The 17,998-nt window shown below is 53.5% G+C and overlaps 4 protein-coding genes across 4 annotated transcripts; 1 reads left to right on the forward strand and 3 right to left on the reverse strand.

The window, feature by feature from the left end:
* Positions 1-1,604: 1,604 nt before the first annotated feature.
* On the reverse strand, positions 1,605-4,297 carry CTRU02_214615 (Importin subunit beta-5; the record flags this gene model as incomplete). Its single annotated transcript, XM_036727805.1, has 3 exons — positions 1,605-1,996; positions 2,049-2,176; positions 2,229-4,297. The coding sequence occupies 3 exons, from the start codon at positions 4,295-4,297 to the stop codon at positions 1,605-1,607; spliced, it is 2,589 nt and encodes an 862-aa protein (XP_036580334.1).
* A 2,470-nt stretch (positions 4,298-6,767) lies between these two features.
* On the reverse strand, positions 6,768-11,397 carry CTRU02_214616 (rho guanyl nucleotide exchange; the record flags this gene model as incomplete). The annotated part of the gene is made up of 2 exons (XM_036727806.1): positions 6,768-9,085; positions 9,135-11,397. 2 exons carry the CDS (start codon positions 11,395-11,397, stop codon positions 6,768-6,770), a joined length of 4,581 nt encoding a protein of 1,526 aa, XP_036580335.1.
* A 2,271-nt stretch (positions 11,398-13,668) lies between these two features.
* CTRU02_214617 (uncharacterized protein) lies at positions 13,669-14,232 on the forward strand (the record flags this gene model as incomplete). The annotated part of the gene is made up of 2 exons (XM_036727807.1): positions 13,669-13,787; positions 13,956-14,232. The coding sequence occupies 2 exons, from the start codon at positions 13,669-13,671 to the stop codon at positions 14,230-14,232; spliced, it is 396 nt and encodes a 131-aa protein (XP_036580336.1).
* Positions 14,233-14,674: 442 nt separating this feature from the next.
* CTRU02_214618 (ring finger domain-containing protein) lies at positions 14,675-17,758 on the reverse strand (the record flags this gene model as incomplete). The annotated part of the gene is made up of 4 exons (XM_070206280.1): positions 14,675-15,882; positions 15,946-16,375; positions 16,429-16,876; positions 16,965-17,758. The coding sequence occupies 4 exons, from the start codon at positions 17,756-17,758 to the stop codon at positions 14,675-14,677; spliced, it is 2,880 nt and encodes a 959-aa protein (XP_070060054.1).
* Between the last annotated feature and the right edge of the window lie 240 nt (positions 17,759-17,998).

The following is a 17,998-nucleotide window of genomic DNA, read 5'->3' on the forward strand; positions in this document are numbered from 1 at the left end:
ACCCCCGCACTAAAACAAATTTAAAATAAACAAAAACCAAAACCCCAACCGTCAACAAAACAACAACTACCACTCAGATAAAAACACCAAAAAGAGAAACTCAGACTTGCATCTGATGATTTGTGACAAGAGTGGGATTCGAACCCACGCCAATTACTTGACTAGCACCTGAAGCTAGCGCCTTAGACCGCTCGGCCATCTTGCCTGTTCTCATTTGTTGAATGATATCTCGCGTGATTGCAATATGATGCGTGTGTGTGCGTGGGGTCTCTTGGTGGGTGGGGAGGAAGGGGGGGGGGGGGCCGTAGGGCATGCGTCGATTGGGTTGCGGGCGTACATCAAACTACGCATCTTTTACATTGTACCTTTTTCTCTCTTCTTTACTTCACCATCCGTGTGCCTTTGTTACCATGTTACGTGAAAGAATCTGTAATGTAATGTTGTATCGTGATACCCGAACATGGGCGGCTGTCGAGATCCACCGCCGGTTCGGACTTGACTCCGAGAACCATCGGCGTTCTGTGATAGGTAAATGCGTTGTTGTTACACAGGGTCTACCAGCCCGACTTCTAATCCGAATCCAAAAGTTCGCAATAAAAGAGACACAGGCGTTTCATGTCGTATGCTCTGGTTCTCTTTTTCCCGCATGGCGCTGTTGCGCAGGGTTGTATCGACTTATAGTCGTGGTCGGGTGATTATTATCTGCGGTCATCAAGGTGGTATTCGGGGGGGGGGGGGGGGGGGGGGGGGTCCTAGAATGTTGCATGTCAAGTGCCCCGTCTCATGCCCCCTATCGAATGCTATAATCGAATATGAAAACAATAATAGCATATAACGAGACGAATATGATACGTATAAGCGTGTTTCCCATTTTGAATACATGTGGTAGCCGTGGAGTTAGTAAAATGTGCCAATATTTAATCTGATACAGTACACTGACATGATTGAGATACGGAAACACACCATTACTTCAATGCATCAGAGTCAAAACCCCAGCCAGTCCTACTTGAGAAACCAGGACACAACCTCAAGCACACCATCTGAAATCTGAACATCTTCTCATTCGCAAATATATCTAGCATTATAGACGCCCCATCAGAACCAATCGAGCCATCCTTCGTTCGCACGCCTCCCCGCCCCCGCCAAAACCGTGACCAGTGCAACCCCCCTCGCAGAGGTAAAGCTACGAGAGAAGGCCACGGCCACCAGTTGTTGTTCTTTCTTCTAAAAAGGAAGTTTTCTATCTACAGTGTTGTTGTTGTTTTTTCTCAAAGGTCATTTGTCCCGTTTCCGTCACACCTTTTGTCAATCCCCCCCCCTCAAGCGAGGGGGTCGCGTCCTCCTATGTATATATATATACCTTTACTTCCTAGCCTCTTTTATTATTGGGGAAAAAAGAAAGGCATTCATCCACTCCCAGACAAATAGAGTGTCGAGAAAGGGACCGTACACACACACACAACACCTCGAGGTGGACGCGTTTAAAAGTAATGCTGCTTGCGCAGGTTCCGCATCCTCGCGGAATTTACTGGCAACTGCGGCTGAGTCGGATTCGTCGACTCGGTCGAACGCTCCTCACCACTCGGCTCCGCCGCAGCGTCTTCCTACTGACCCGCAGCGTTGGCCAGCTCGTTCAGCTTCCCACGCTCCTCCTCGGTCAGCATGCCGTACCACTCCTGGAAGTTGGCCACGTTCTCGCGCGCCGCCCGCATGAAGAACTCGGTAAGGTACGCCTGCGTCTCGTCGTCCCGCTGGCGCGCTCCGGAACCCTCAATGAATGACATGAGGTCGGCCTTGGTGCCTCCCAGGCTGAGGTCCAGCGTGTCTGGGTCGTCCTCCCAGCCGTCGTCGTCGTTCTCCTCGTCGGCATACTCCGCAGCGGCCGCAACTGCCGCGGCGTTAGCAGCAGCGTTGGCGCCTGACGCGGAGAGGAGCTCCTCGATAAGAACCTTGAGGATCTTGAGGGAGGCAGGGATGACGGTGTATTGGTCGGGGTCTTCAATTGGGTTAGCATGACGCATCAATAACACGAGTCATAAAGCACTTACTAGCTTTGGCACGTGAGCGCGTCATGATTCTGCCGTCGCTGTTGTTGTTCATGATAAGGTCACCCTTGACCATGGTCTGGGCGAGACGAGGGTCATTGAGGGAGTAGAGCTTGGACAGGGCGATAACGCTTCAACAATTAGCATTGGACGTTCGAATAACAACAACCACAGCACACTTACTTCTGGCGAATCTCATCGTATCCGGCAAAGTTGACAGAGTTCTCGAGCCACTTGCTCAGCACGACCTGGAGACCCGTGTTGCCGTGGATCTGGATCTGGCTGAGGAACTCGACGACGTCGTGGGCGCCTACAAGAGACAAACGCGCAAAAACGAGAATCAAAGACTGGATAAAAGGAGCAGCTTCGGCAGAAGCCAGTCTGGTGGCAACGGCCTGCAGGAGCTGAGGAAGGAAGGGGCCCAGACGCTCCTGGCCCGCCTTCTCGACGAGCTCTGCGGCGAGGCCACCGACCTCAGAAGCTGAGTTGTCTTCAATGGAAGGTCCCAGCAGGCGGTCGATGATGTGAAGGCAGACCTCCAGACCAGAGCGGCCGTTCTCGTCGTGCCAGCCAAAGACCTGGTGGTGGTCGTGCATCAGCAGGTACTTGACAGACTCGGCACCAGGGCGCAGGACCTCTCCCTCGTTCGACTCCATGAGGAGACGGTTGAGCTTGGGGAGGGTGGCGGCGACGAAGCCGGCGGGAAGGGGCTCGGAGCCGTGCTCAACCAGTGCGGTAAGCAACTCGGTGGCAACCGTGATGAGAGGGTCGTCCTGGGTAACGTTGGCAGTGTTGAAGGCCGCGGTCAAGGTGGGCAGAATCTTGGCACACAGCGCGGTGTAGGAGGCCGTGTCAGAGAGAGTACGGACAATCTCCTCAAAGGCCTCGCAAATAAGCATGGTGGCCTGGAAGTTGGAGGCGCCAAGCTTGGCGACCATGAAGAGCAGATCGACAGACGGAACGTCCTGAGACAGAGCGATTCTGGTGTCAATGTCAATGGCAGCGCGGAGGGACTCGGCGAGGGTGACGAGCAGCTCATCGGCATCCTCCATCTCCTCGGGATCCTTGTTCTGCATGTACTGGGCAATAGCGTTGATGATGGGGACCTGGCGGTCGGCAGCCACTCTGCCAGAGCGGACGAAGCCCTCGACGGCCTTGATGCAGGCAACCTGGACCACCTCAGACTCCTCGGAAGTGATGCACTGGATGATGCGGTCAAGAAGAGCAGGGGGCGTCGCAAAGCCGCGTGCAAGGGTGCCTCCAACAAGGTATCCGCGGGCTCTCAGTAGGGGCTGTTCAGACTGGTTGACGGCGAAGTCGACAAGACCCAGGTAGGCCTCGGAAACGGTATCGGGGATGGGCTTCTCCATGTCCTGGAAGTCGCTCAGGAGCATGTTGAACAGGTAAAGGGAAGCCTCCTGACTTCTCCACGTGGATCCGTCGCCGGGGAACAGCGTTTTGGTGTAGCCAAAAAGACCCTCGACGGCCTTCTCGCTATACCACTCGCCAAGCTTGATCAGCAAATCGCCGGAGGCGGTACGGGCGGTGTAGTTAGCAGTCACGGAGGTCTCTTCGGCAAGGTACAGGGAGCAGTCAATATCCCACAGCTCCTCCTCCTCGCGGCTGATGCGGGAGTATCCGACCACCATCTTCATAACCTCGACCATCCAAGGTGTCTCCTGCGCTGAGGCGTGGGCAGCAAGCTGAGCCTCGAGCTCGGCCTGGACGGGGGGTGCGCGGAAGCACTGGTTCAAAAAGTCGAGCTCCTCGAGGATCAAGAAATCCAGGGTGTAGGGCAGGTTGTCGGCGTCCTCGAGACGGCCCTGGGCCTCGTGGCCGATGTAGAGGTCCTCGTGAGGCTGCTGCAGCAGAGAGAGCTCCTCCCAGACGGCGGTGAAGAGGCTTGTGCTGTGCGGTAGCAGCAGGTGGGGGAAGACGGACTTAACCTTGAGCAGAGTCTTGACGACCTGGAGCTTCATGGCGATGAGGTGGTTCCAGCTCTCGGGCTGGCCGGTGGCGAGCTCGGCGGGGGCTTCGGGCAGACGGGTCTTGAGGACCTGGGCGAAGAAGGGGTACCAGTCCTTGAGGGCCTCCTCGGCGAAGGCCTTGACTTCCTTCATGTGATCCTCCTTGACAATGTCCATCAGGTCGAAGCACGAGCGGAAGACGGAGATGGCGAGGGCGCGCAGGTTGGGCTTCCGGCCCTCGTTCAGGGCGACCTCGGTGACGGCCTTGACGATATCGCGGGCCATGGTGAAGAACTGGTCCTCGCTGAGACTCTCGTCAATGATGTCGCCGAGGACGCGGAGGGCGCCGTGGAGCTGGACGTCGGTGCTCGTGGGGATGACGCCCAGGACGGTGGGCAGCAGTTGGGGCCATCGCTCAGGGAAGTCGGCTGAAGCTATCTTGCCAATCGCATAGCTAGATGTTGGTACATGTCAGTCAGGATGAACCGGTGCTTGTAGTGTTCTCCCTTCACGGCGCGGGGCGGGCGCGCATGGAGGGATTGTGTCTTCTCGTAGATAGCGCAACCACCGTACCTTGCCGCAATCTTCACAAGTCTCTTATCCTCGTTGCTCAGGGCAATCTCCAACAGGGTGTTGCGTAGCTGTTCCCGCGAGGCATCGGAGATGTCGATGGGGGTCTCTGACAGGTCTCTGTCCTCAGGGCTCCAGTTCTTCTCGATGAAGAGACGGAGGGTGCTGAGGGCGGCCTGACGGATGCCGGTCTCAATGGAGGTGTGATTGGCAATATTGGCCAGCGAGGTAGGAAAAGCCGGGTTCGTGCGTGCGTGCTTGAGGTCGATTTCGGCCTGCTGGCGGGGCCCCTGTTCGGAGCTCTGGGTGTTGGCCAGCAAAGTAACCAGCTGGTCCTCCATGTTGGGCGAGATTGTGGGAAAACACACACACACCGCACACACACAATCTCTCTCTCTCTCGCTCGCTCGCTCGCTCGCTCTCTCTCGGTCTCGGTCTCGCTCGTTCTCTTCCCGTATATAATGTTTGGTCTCTGTTGAGGTGTCTCGTGGTTTGTCGGTCGCGGTGGGGGGCGGAAAGGGTTGCTTTCAATGCGAATCCGTCCCGCTTTCTAAGGGTCCCGTATGCGCCACTTGGGTGTGCCGCCGAGAGGGAAAATAGCAATGTGTGTGATATGAGAGTGGGATTTCTGTTGATGTAAAGATGGGTAGGTCGGGCCGGGGGGAGTGAACCGAAAAAAGGCCGTAGCTGACTCAACCAGGCGTTAAAGGCGGTGGGAAGGAAGGAAGTAAGTAGGTAGGGGTGGGCTACTTTTCCCGTGGGATAAACAGTGCGTGTGTGCGTTTTGTGTTGTGTGTGCGTGGTGGTGGCTCTCTGATGATGTTTCTCGTTCTCTCTCTGTCTGTCGGTCTCTTTTTTGGCGGGGTGTCTACCCGTTTAGACGCGCAAGTGGAGCCCTGGACGGTGCCACAGCCCACTCTCTCACAGGCCAGCCAGACCGTTCGTTTCCACTTTGTTTACAGAACCCGGCCACTTAGCGACGGCCGCAAGCCAGCGCACTTTGCGGCGGATGCAGCACCGAGGAGGAGGGGGGGAAGGAGGGGTCAAAGTCGGCAAATTTCAGGTGGTGTTAGACCATATACCCACCCACTTACAGCAGCACCAATACCAGTACCAGTACCAGTACCAGCACCAGCACCACACCGCACCAACGCACTAACCTTACCTAAGATCCTGCTCCAATACCCAACGGAGTGGAGTGGAGGGCATGAGCCAGGTACCCAAAGGACAGTACTGTGCTAGTACACACGAGCCACATCGCGGTAGGGGCAATCCCTTCCCATTTCTTCAAAAGGGTAGCGCGGGGTCGTTCACTGGGCCCGGGCGGTGAATGAATGAGAAGCTCACACCTAATTACCCTTTTTTTTTTTTTTCTTTGGTCCCCTCGCTGTAATTTACTACGTATAGGAACTTTTGGCTTACGGTAACAGTAAGAATGACATGTGTTTCTTCCGCCTCCCGCCCACCAATGTAAAGTTTAATAATCAATCAAAACAAAGACACAAAACTAGTAGAGACGGTGAAGAGACAATTTAACGTTCATCACAATCAAAAACAGTCAGACGTGCTACTACACCGTATTATAAAAAACATGCTGCATCACAAAGCATCATACACAATCACCCAAATCGACAGGTCACAGCTCATAATCTCAATTCATCCACCATATACACATCCCAACATGCTATCCACTAGCAGTTCAACCCATACTAGACCACCCCCGCCGTCATCTAATCCATTCCCACTTGCCGTCCCTCCCAATTCCACCTCCAACACAATCCAAATCCGCTCTATCGTCGGGCCCGCCTGCTTTTGCTGCCCACTTGCCTTGCCCAGGCCCCCGACTAGAGTCCCGTTCTTCTCCTAACCTCTAAAAGTCTTAGGCCAGGTCGTGCGAAAACAACCAACAAATCAGACCGTCGTCGTCGTAGTGGTAGTAGTAGTAAGTAGTAGTGGTAGTAGTTCAAAAACAAAAAGAAAGGTATTAATACACCTCAAAAAAACCCTGGACTCGCTCGCAAACGCATAATTCCCCACCAAAAAAGAAACAACATAATGAAATAAGAAGAAAGGGAGAGAGGGAGAAGAGGAAGTAAAAAATGAAACGCCACCAGATTATCCGTTTTTCGACGGCTTCTCGTCCGTCCCGCACCGTTTATTTTACTTCCTTTGAGCTCTGGGGCTATTAGGCGTCGGCCCCCTTCATCAACGTCCGAAGGCTGACAATCTCCCGCTTCAGCCGCGCATTCTCCTTCTTAACTCTCGCCGTCTCTTCGCTGTGCTCGCGCAAGCTCCTTAGGAGCTCCTCTTTGTCTTCGCGGCCCTTGCCCTTGAGCGCCTTGACAATCTTGCCTAGCTCGCTATTGAATTTCTCATACATGAGTTCGTTCTCCGCTGTTGCTTCCCGGTAGAGCTGGTCAATGCTCTTGACCTTGGTCTCCGAAGCCTTGAGAGTGCTTTCCATATCGCGCTGGATCGACCTCTGTCGCTCCGTGAGTTCTTCCACCATGTTCGGGATCCGCTCCTCGAGCGACTTGACCGAGTCTGTCAGCTTGCGCAGGTCCACCGTGTTGCTGTGCCCGTCGAGACCTGAATTCACCCGTGACATCTCCTCGGCAATCTTGGAGAGCTCCGACTGAAGCGATGCATCGACATCCTCGACTGCCCTCTTCTCCGTCTGCAGCCGCTCACGAAGCTTTTGAGGTGATTGGAGACGGAGCTTGCCGCTGCCTGGAGGCTTGCCAGGGCTGGTAGACGGCCGCGGGATGGAGTCGGTGGAATAGCTGCCTAGAGTGCGTGTCGGCCTAAGCGTTGGGATATTGGACGTTGACAGGCCTCTGCCGTGTCCCTTGGGCGTGCCTCTTGGCGTGTTCTCACGATCTGGAGCTCCAGGAGTGTGGGGAGTGTGGAGGGCGTGGAGTGGATCTGGTGACGCGGGATTTTCTTTTAGACGCGGCGAGACCATACGAGGAGATCGAAGACTCTGGGATGTCGGGCTTATCGGTATCCTAGACGGCGACGGTATCCTCGGGGTTGAGTTGAATTTTTCCGACGTCTGCTTGTTGATGCGCAGCGGCATCAATGCCTCCTCGATCTTCTCTTGGGGATCATCGATGACCGCCGCAGCCATTAAACTCCTCAGGTCGGAGAGTGAGCTACGGCGCTTCTTCTTGGACGACTTGACGGGCGTCGTTTCGACTTCGGGCTCGCCAATCGTCTCCAGGCGCATGTCCAGCTTCTGCGAACTACTCGTCGGCCTAGGAACTTCATCGAACGCGCCAGCCAAGGGAGGCCTGTCTCGGGAGCCGGGCCTTCTGAGCTTATTGGGGCCGGGCTGTGTTCCCGAGTCAATAGACCTTGCGCGTGAGGACGTCATTTTTGATAAACTAGAACTCGAAGCAGCATCCGCAGATGCAGGATGACGCCCGTGTTTACTGAGTGTGCGCCAGACCGAAGGCCGCTCCGAGTCGTTTTTGCTGTTTTGCCGTAGCAGAGTGTCGAAGCCAAACTTTCGTCGGATCGAGGAAGTGTTCGACGTCAGGGAGCCTGTATGTGACTTTCCGCTCCGGGAGTTCATGGACTCAAACGCTTGCTGGACGGTGAGATGGATGCCGAAGCCGGCGTCGTCAAATATCCTATCACAATCCTCTACCAAGCGGTCCAAGAGATTGATGTAGTTTTGCGCCGTGCCGTCGTGGACCAGGAGCTCCGCGAACGAAACTGTCAGAATACCCCTATCACCATCGTTACCGCAGCCGTCGAGTAAATCGGCAAGGAGCTTGATAAGGGCGGTGAACGCCCTCTGGTTCTGGGGTGCCATGTCCTTGAACATGAAGTTGACAAAGTCGGCAAAGTTGCCCGGAACTTGTCGGTTCATCCGCTCCAGCAATGTATCGAGTGCCTGTTTAGTCATGATCGGGCCCATTTGCTCACACCATGCAATGCGAATGAATTTCTCAAAAGCCACGAAGATGACGTCGGCTCCCAAATCCATAGAAGCGTCTAGGTCGAAGGGGCTCTCGATCAGGCGGTTATAAAGATCGTTGACTGAAAGCTCATCCGCCACTGATCGATTCAGCAGCATTCGTCCGATGATGCTGCCCTTGCGGGACTGCAGGCTGGCAACGTATCCCGTAAATGTCTGTTCCAGCCGCACGAGCGGATTCTCAGGGCGGTCGTCACCTGCCATCTTGATTCCATCTTTGCCCTTTGCGGAGCCAAAAATCGAGCCCGCCTCACTGTTTGCTCGTGATACCGGAGGCGGGAAGACATTTGTGACGGGTGTGCGACTGTGTTTGGGTGTGCTGTGTGTCTCGGTGTTGGTGGAGCCTCCCCAAATGCTGGAGAAGAGTCCCTTGACTGGTGATGAAGCGAGGAATGATCTTGTCTTCTCTGCCCTGGTCATGAGGGGCAGGCTCTTCAAGATCTTGGTGTAATATGAAACTAGCGCTGGCGCGAGCCTGAGATTTGACGCGTTGAATTGCAGACTAAGCAGTTGAATAACTTTGAACAGAGTTAGTGACAAGTTTACTCGACAAGAATTATAACTTACTTCGTCTGGTGAGTGTCGGCAAAAAGTCGTCCAAAGCCACATCGTCCGCAAAATGCCTTCCACTCAATCCGACTGTCTGCAGGTTCACCTTTTTCAAGTCGCCGCATCTGACATTGACTGTGATCTCAACACCGTAATGGCCGATCGGTGCGCCTTTGGTACCCTTTTCGTGGTCGATGACGATGCGGATCGGTGCTGGCTCCCTTCTGCCTTCAATCAACTGGTCTGCGCCTTCTTGAAAAACGGCAGCGAAAATCCCAAGGTTGCTATCAGACATTCTGATTGAACGGAGTGACCAGCTTGGGTCCTCACGCTCTTTTTCTGAAAATCGACCTTCGACTCGGGCCTTGACGATGTCCTCCGTCCATTTTGATCCCTTGGCCTCGAATGCCTCCTCAAGCAAGAAGCATCGGGATGTGACAGCCGTTCCTGTAACCCATTCTCCTGCATGCGCCCCCTTCATTTCCTGCGTCGAGGTCATCCAAACCAGTGTGCCGTCCGCCGATTCAGTGAATCGCACGTCTGCAAGGTTGTGCCAACCTGTGAACGCGAGTTCGTACGAGGCATTACCACCCGCGGCGTTCGTCATGGACATGAGAAGCCCAGCTGCCGAGGGCTTATCAATCTCACGCAAAAGTTCCCGCCCGTTCATCGGCTTAGGCCCAAGCTTCTTGAGAATAACGAGACAATCAGAGAATAGAAGGAAGATGCCGGCACGCTCTGCCATTTCCGGAGGATCAAGTAGGCCGTAGGGTGCAGGAAGCTCGACGAAATCCGCCGCAAGAACCAATCTTCCTTGAGGCTCAAGATCGAGGGGCCAACTCTCGACTAATTTCCGCAGACGACCAGTGACATGAGGCTTCTCGGGGATCGGTTCGTCCATGGAGCAAATATTTGTGATGATGTCGCGCGCTTTAAGCATCGGCTGCAGCGCAGGATGTGTCATTGGAAGACACTGGACAATTTGGTCGATGAGGAGGCTGTATCGGGGGAGGCGCTGTACGGGCTCAATAAGGATAGAGCGAACGGTCTGCTCGCCCTTCTGAATGACCCGTTGCCTGAAGCTTGACTGCTCATCGAGAAACGAGTTGAGCAGTGTTGGGAAATGTTGGCTTGCCCTGATGTAATCCTGATAGCAATCCGTAAACTTAGGGAACCATTCGAGGAATATTCTTGCAATCGCCAGCGCGCCGCTGGGATCCTTTGCCTTGGACGGGGATCCCAGCTTGGATCCTGTCAGCGCAACTGTTGTCGTCTCCATGTCTTTTAGAGCTTCGTCTTCGGTGGAGTCCATGATCCTGCGCAGTTCCTGCATGAAGGCAGAGTTGATTTGCAGGATCCTATCGGCCGATACTGGGAAGAGCTTCTCGAGTTCCTCCTCGGATGGGCTTAAGCTGCTCGGGTCCCGATGCCTCGCTGATTGTCTAAAATCGTCGGCGATGTGTTTTACCAGCTCGTTCAGCTTCAGAACGTATCTCTCTTCAGTATCGACCAGTTCCCCAAGCTTCATTCTCAACTCCACCTTTTGGTCCTTGGAGAAGGACTTGCTGCGATTCAGCGAGGTGGGCTTAGACGGCGCCCTCCGTAATCTCGAAGTGGGCAGGAATACGGGCTCTCCTAGCAGTTTCACCAACGACGTATATCTCCCATATTGCCGCAGCGTCGGGTCCAGAATGTCATCTTCATCCTCAAGAACCTCCTCCAGGTCGTCGAGCTGCAGCGGCACAACGGAGCCGGGTGGCAGCACAAAGTCGACATCGATATTGTTTAGATGCTGCGTCTGAAGGGCGGTCTGTAGCGTCTCCAACACCTCGGCGGTATTTTCACTCTTCATCATGTTCTTGGCAAGGTCGGCGGCGTGCTGCTCCCCAAACAGCGCGGGCCCACTTCCCGGGCGGCGCCCCCTCGTGGTCGGGTACGTGTTCTTGAGATGATTCTTGACGACCTCGGGCAGCTCTTGAAAGTACTTGAACAAGCCGAAGGCGAGGCCTCGGTAAACCTCGTCGCCCTGCCATTCGCGCGGCAAGTGATTGACAACTGTATAGAAGGGCGAGTTGGGCTGAATGGTCAGGCGCGGGAATGACTGGAAACCGGCGGGGCTGTAGACGTGGATCTGAACACGGGAGCTGTTTAGGGTGTAATTCGCGGTGGTGGAATGGCCATGGAACAGGAGAACAGGCAAGTGGCCGAGGAGGGGGTCTGCGGCGTGGTAGAGGGTGAGGTGCTCGGCGGACAGAGCCAGCTCTTCCGTGACACGAACCATTGTTGGGGAGCTGGGGATGCGGTCGGTCGTTCGGTCGATCGGTCGGTCGCGTGGTCTCGTCAATGGGCCTGGGTCATTGCTGACAGGCTGGCCTACAAATCCAACTAGACGGGAGAAGGGTCGAAGGTCGGTAAGCGAGTGTGAATGCCTGCGTGCTTGTGTATATGGTTGGCGATCGTGTTGGGCGCAAAGGTCGGTCGAGGCGAGGGGCGGCCGGGATGAGTCGCAGCGACAGCGATCGCAATGCGACAAACGGGACGGAAGAGCAACAAATCGGTAAGAGGAGGAAGAGGGGGATGGGAGAGGGGCAAAAAAAATAAAAACTAGAGACAAAAAAAGGAGTGTGATGAAAGGGCGGCGAGTGCCAGTCTACCTAGCGCGGGGGAGGACGAAAGAAGAGTCGAAAGCTGCAAGCCAGAAATTATCGTGTTGTGTCGGTGTGAGTTGGCTGGCGTTGAGCTCGGCCGGGGTCAAGACGAGTCGCAATGTCCGTGGACGAGTGGAGGAAGTGGTGGAGGAGAGCCTCTGTGCGATAGTGTAGCGATAGTGCGTGTCGCCGTAGCAAGAGGTAGTGGGCGGGTTGAGGAGGTTGGTCCGTGGGGCGTGTTGTTGTTTGTTTACTGAGCTGCTGCAACTGTCCGATGCAGTGTAAAAGTGAGAAGGGTCCAGTGAGCAAGGTAGCACAAAGACAAGCGAACCCTGTCAGGTTTGTGTTGTTGACTTCTTTGTTGACCGAGGGGCCATGAAACAAGAAACAATACTTTCTTTTTTTTCTCATCTTGTTTGGGTTTATTTTCATTTTATTTTTTTTTATTTCCCTTCCAGCTCTTAATTCTTCGCTGTCGCCGTCTTCCTCTCTTTAGGCACCTCTCTCTCTCTCTCTCTCTCTTTCTTCCTCCGTCTTCGTTCCTTCACCGACACTCTGTGCAATTGATAAAAGATAAGGTTATCAGAGAGGGAGTAAAGAGTCCCTCAATTGATGGAGAACTTGAAGAAGAATGACGACAAACAGTTTGGCAAGGGGGTGGTCCGGTTGGGATTAAGCGACAAACGCCTCACTCGAGCATGAGACTGTGGTCTAGGCCCTTTTTTAATGCCAAACAGAGAGACAACACACAGGTAATAATTGAAGAGAAAAAAAAAAATACATGTATGTACATAAAGTAATGACTGTGTGTGTGTGTGCGAGAGCGGGAGCAAGAGGGATCAAACTATTAACTAGGGGTTGCTGTGCTATGCCGCCGAGCCAGGGGAGAATTTTCGTCAACTCCTTCTCTGAGTGGTGTTGGTGATGAGAAGGTGCAGATGGGGATGCAGCCGCTGCAGAAAGCAACACAATAAACAGCATGGGGGAAACAGAAAACAGGAAACAGGAGCCAACCAGCCAGGTAAGCAGGAGCAAACGTATGGACTACTATGTATGGTACCAGTAGCAACAGCAAGTGAGGAAGGAACAGGAACCCAGCTAGACCAGGTTTTATCAAAGGCCCCACATCAATCGATACCCGAAAAAATAGTCAACAGCAACAGGAAAGTAGGGTCATATATGGTGTAAACACACCATCGACATGGAAAGTACCTACGGATACAGATACGGGTAACCTACCATGGCAGGCAGCATGGGCAGGTATACGACCCGCTTGTTCGTCTCCTCCTCGACCAGCAACAGCCGCAGCCTTAAACAAGGAAACTCGGGCCTAAAAAAAGCTCGGATGGGTTTCCAGGGCCTCTACAGCCAATCACCGCACAGGTAACCTGCCAGACCAGATAAAAGCGGAGATGATCCCGCCTCTAATCAGCGAATTCGAATCTCGCCCAAGGAACGGGACTGGGGAGGGGGGGACAGAAACACACAGGCCCAGAACCGATCCCCTCCCCCCCCCCCCCCCCCTCACCTCTCACTCTCCTCTCCTACCTGCCTGCCTGCTTGCCGCTTCTTGCATCCAAATCTGACCCAATCTCGCCCACCCCCGTCTGGCCATTTTACTATTCCCTGTCTTTCTCACCTGAGTTTCCCCGCACCTAATTCGACCACATCTGATTTGACTACACCGAATCTTCCCACACCACTTAGGCAAAGCAGAGAAAAAAACAACCAATACTCCGTACTACCTCCCCCCAACCGTGAATACTACGAAACACCAAATCCACACTTTGCACACGTGTGTTCCTCTCACTCAAAGTTGGACTCTCCATTTTACCCACGTGTATAACAGCGGTCAACCCCAAGTCTAAAACAGCCACGAGGGGACCGACAGCAAGCCACAGACAATGTCTAGCCAAGACGCCACCGGTATCCCCTTGACCCATGCCCCTGACACCCGTGGGTACAAGCTCATGGAACTGCCCCCCGAGCTCGAGGCCCTGCTCACTGCCGAAAATGCCCCGGTGTAAGTCAAGCTCTCTTTCTCACTCTCTCTCTATCTATCTCTCTCTGCTTTTCATACGTCCTGAGGCTCATCGTCACCGTGTCATATGCCTCTCTTGACACTCCATCTTATCTCCTTGCCCTACCGTCCCCATCAATCTCTAGCTCTGCTCACTGACGGATATAACAGCCTCACACTCACCTCCACCCCGGATACCGCCCTCCTAAAGACGCCAGACCTCACCTACAAGCTCCTACAGAAGAACACCTCCAACTCTCTCATCCTGATCGCCCCTCATTCCTCCGCCGCCTCCGCGTCAGACATCCCCACGCCCGGTCTCGGCGCCATCGCCACCATCCACGAGACCATCGAACTTACTGCCCAGGCGGAGAGACCCGTGAATTCCACCCTCAGGAACACAGGTAGCAAAGGCAAATGGCACGAAAAGTTTGGAAGCGGACGCTAAATTTGAAACTCCCAATTCACTCATCCACTTGCATTAAATCACTTACCACCCCACGTCACCATGCCTTGTTTTCCACGTCTTTTATGCTATCATGTCATTACAGCAGCGCTTATCAAGTACAACAAACCGCTATTTACCATAATCAAATCAAAACACCACCTCGCCCCGTAAACAACAGAGTCTCATCTCGCTTTGAAAGCGACCGTGACAGACCAACTCCAAGTCCAAATCGCCAACGCCGTGCTGATGTGCTAATCGCTTCCTGGCGAAAATCTACCCTCAAAAACATCCCCCTCAAGAAAAACAGCACTGTTGCCTGCTCAGACAAAACACGCCCAACACAGGAAAACACATTGACTACATCATTCAACCAACAATTGCTGGCATGAGAAAGGTAGAAATGCCTTTGGAGTGAGGAAGGAGAAAAACGGAACAGTAGGTATTAATCCAGTTCCAGGGGATTGTCTGGGGTTTTCCCAAGTTTGGCCAGCTCCTGGTTTTGCCCGGTCGCGTTGGCTGCAAACGGCATCGGCCGCGGTACTTGTGGCTGGCCAGAGTTAGGTTGGCCAAAGGTCAAGTTCACCGTCGACGGCCTTCCGGAGAGGGAATGGGCAATCGCTAATGGTGGCTGTGGGGGGCCGCGGAATGCTGCTGCGAGATGTATTGTATGATGTACTTGTGGTTGAGCTCGGATGGATAAGTTCTCTGCCACTTTGACGTCTCCTGCGGCTCCGCTGTGGACTCCGTCAGAGCCTGGGCGGCTCGAGTGTTCGTCTCCTTGAAGACGACTTGCCATCGGACTATGACGAGTCACTATTGGTACAGGCATGTTGAAATTGGCAGGCGGGTACTGCGCTTGTTGAATGCCCCCTATGGCCGGATATGGCTGCTGCCATCCGAAGTTGGCTGTATTTGGGCGTGGCTGGCCGTCACCAAGTTGTCTCACTATTCTAAGCGGGTGGAAGGGCTGCCATGTCTGTGGTTGCCACTGGTGTCCAGGCTGGTTCCCTTGGGCATGGTTTGCTTGCTTTGCCGGTTGTGAAGAAGGTCCTGGCGATGCAGCCGGAGGGGGTTGTGCCTGTTGAACATACACAGGTGATACTTTGGCTTGTCCGGCCAGTTGTTGATTCGCCTGGATATCAACTCCGTGTACAATATGCACGAGCTGAACTGCAGGACGTGGCTGCGGCGGAGGTGGCGGTATGTTGGGTGGAATTACATTGTGATTCCCGCGTAGGAACCTGTCGCGTGCAAACAGCTGGGCTTGCTGCATGTACCGCTGTGCAAAATGTATGTCGTTATATATCGGCATATGCTGGGCGTTCTGCTGTGGCATCCTCTTTCTCTTTTCTGCCTCATTCTCGAGCAACGCCTCGGGAGTATCAAACTTCAGAAGCTCTTCATCCAAGTCGGGGTTGTCATCCATGACCTTTTGGCGGGCCTTTTCCTCAGCCTCATGTACCTCTCTATCATGGCGTTCCTTGGCAACCTCGAATAGAGGGCAATTCCCTTTCTTCCCGCCTCTTGCGGAATCATCAAAATGGGTATAATCGCACGATTTGGAGCAAACGTAGCATTGCACGTTGTGGCAACCGCTTCTGGTGCATGTCATCTTGTTGCATCCTTCTTCTTTGATGAAGGGCGTACCACCTGGCTCTGTCAGAAAACCTACATTCGGTGGTCTTGAAAGGGGATAAAATGTTATAAACCTACATTTGTTGCATTTTCGGATCAAAGCCGCTGACATGGCTTCTTCGATTTCGCGCCGAGCTGAGAGACCGTTTTCCCGTGCGGCCTCTTCACAAGTCCGCGGAATATGTGTTTCATCCCTGCAGAGCCGGCAGCTTACCACCTGACATTCTGGATTGGCACATCTGAACTCCTTGTTCTCCTCGACAGGGGGGTATTCGGCTGCAAAGGGGCAGAACGGACAAGTCTCTAAGTTTTGAACGCCTGCAATTCGGAGGACGGCTTCACATTCTATGCGGTCCAGGGCAGCAATGAGTCTATCGTCGAGGAATATAGAACGCTGGGAATGAGAGAATCCGGCATTGCAACCATCCGTCGACATGCAGGTAAGTTCATATTTCGTGAGTCCTATGGCAGTCTCCGCATTGCGTCGCGCACATTCGACGCAGAAGTACTGCGACAGGTCAGCGCAAATGTTCCTACGGAATGGTAAGAGTAAAAGCTTACATGCACATTGTCTGTCCTCGAGCAATGAACCATACGATTCATCGCAAAATCTCCAAAGCAACAGCCACACTCAGTAGCAGTGCCGTTTTCCTTGGCCCGTTCGAGGTTCTCCTTTTCTTCGCACTGCTTGTCTTTCGCTGAGTTGCGTTTCGCTGCTTCTGCCTCGCAAATTTTTCGCGCCGCTCTCAGCTCTTCTAGAGCTCTCTTTTTGTCTTCAAAAGTTGAGTTATTGATGGTTTGATCAAGCTGTGCTGGCGTGAGCTCCGGATTCGGAACGGTCCTGGTTTTCTTCATCTCAAACCCGGGTCGTAAATTGCCTTCTTGCCAGTTGCGGTTAATCTCATCGAGGGCGAGGTATGTTCTCATAAGCAGGTTATCGTTCTGCTCAAGAAGTTTCACGATACTCTTCATAGTCGCTCGAGGAAAATCTTGTGCCAATACCTTTTTCCTATCTTGGTTTTAGCATCATGATTTAACGAAATTAGTTCTCTTGAAAAACGGGCAAAAACCCGTGCTCATGGTGGGTGATTACTTACGAGACGCTTATATAGACCGGACCCATCTCCTTAGGACGGTTGACATAATCATAGCGACGACGTAATTTAGACGTTTCATCAGCTTCTTCGGGAATCCCTCGCTTGCGCTTCAAAACTTTAGTACGAGGCTTTTTTGGATAGGACTTCCCGTTCTCGATGCAGCTCAAGATTTCATCAATGACCTGGCCGTGATCGTATTGTAGATCGGTCGCAATCTTTTCCAGATAATCTGTGCAGATGTCTGGGAACAGGTTGAGCACCGCCGCTGTACAAGCGCTCTTAATCTCGTTGGTTCTGTCAGCCATTGGTTGGAGAGGTAGCGCGTATACTTGGTGGGTTTCTACGGCGCCATTGGCTGCTTTGACGGTTGCGGAGTGTCTCTTAGATTTCCGTGATCGAGATTTGGTAATTTGTCGGTCTGCACTAATCGGTCTTTCTACAGGCAGGACAGTTGCAGAGCGCGGATAAGGCGATTTGGCAACACTAGGATAATGTTGGACACCAGAAGGGCGTTTGCAAGTGCGCGGACGAGAGTGGCTTGCAGCAGGCGGAACGGGGCGGACAACAGCAGGAAGCGGACGCGGCGGAGGAGAAGACTGACCATCCGCAGATGACCGAATTAAAGAACCGAGAAGGCAAGAGCCGGGTGAAGGGCGTGGTGTCAGTGCCACTGACTGAGGTTGTGGTTGATGTTGTGGTTGTGATCCTTGAGGAGGTGGAGGTTGGCAACCTTTGCGCTTTTTGCGGTCAGCTTTTGCCTCTTCCCGCTCAATTTTGCTTAATATCAATCCCATGATAGCAGTCAATGGAGTAAGCCTCGCAGATTATTGTATAGTATATTCCGATAGAGGTCAAATGAAGCAAGGATAAGTGGGAGGGTGACTTCCATGCCTTCACATGCCAAACCGCGCAGATGACTTGGGCAGAAGAAACAGGAGAAGGGAGGTCTGTATTTAAAAAAAGGAAAAGGCCTAAAGAGAAGAAAAACAACCTTCTAGGATCGCGCATGTATGGATGACGAACACGAAAGGGTA

The sequence above is a fragment of the Colletotrichum truncatum genome, assembly GCF_014235925.2.
Source record: "Colletotrichum truncatum strain CMES1059 chromosome Unknown Contig_0011, whole genome shotgun sequence".
Classification (NCBI taxonomy): Eukaryota; Fungi; Ascomycota; class Sordariomycetes; order Glomerellales; family Glomerellaceae; genus Colletotrichum; species Colletotrichum truncatum.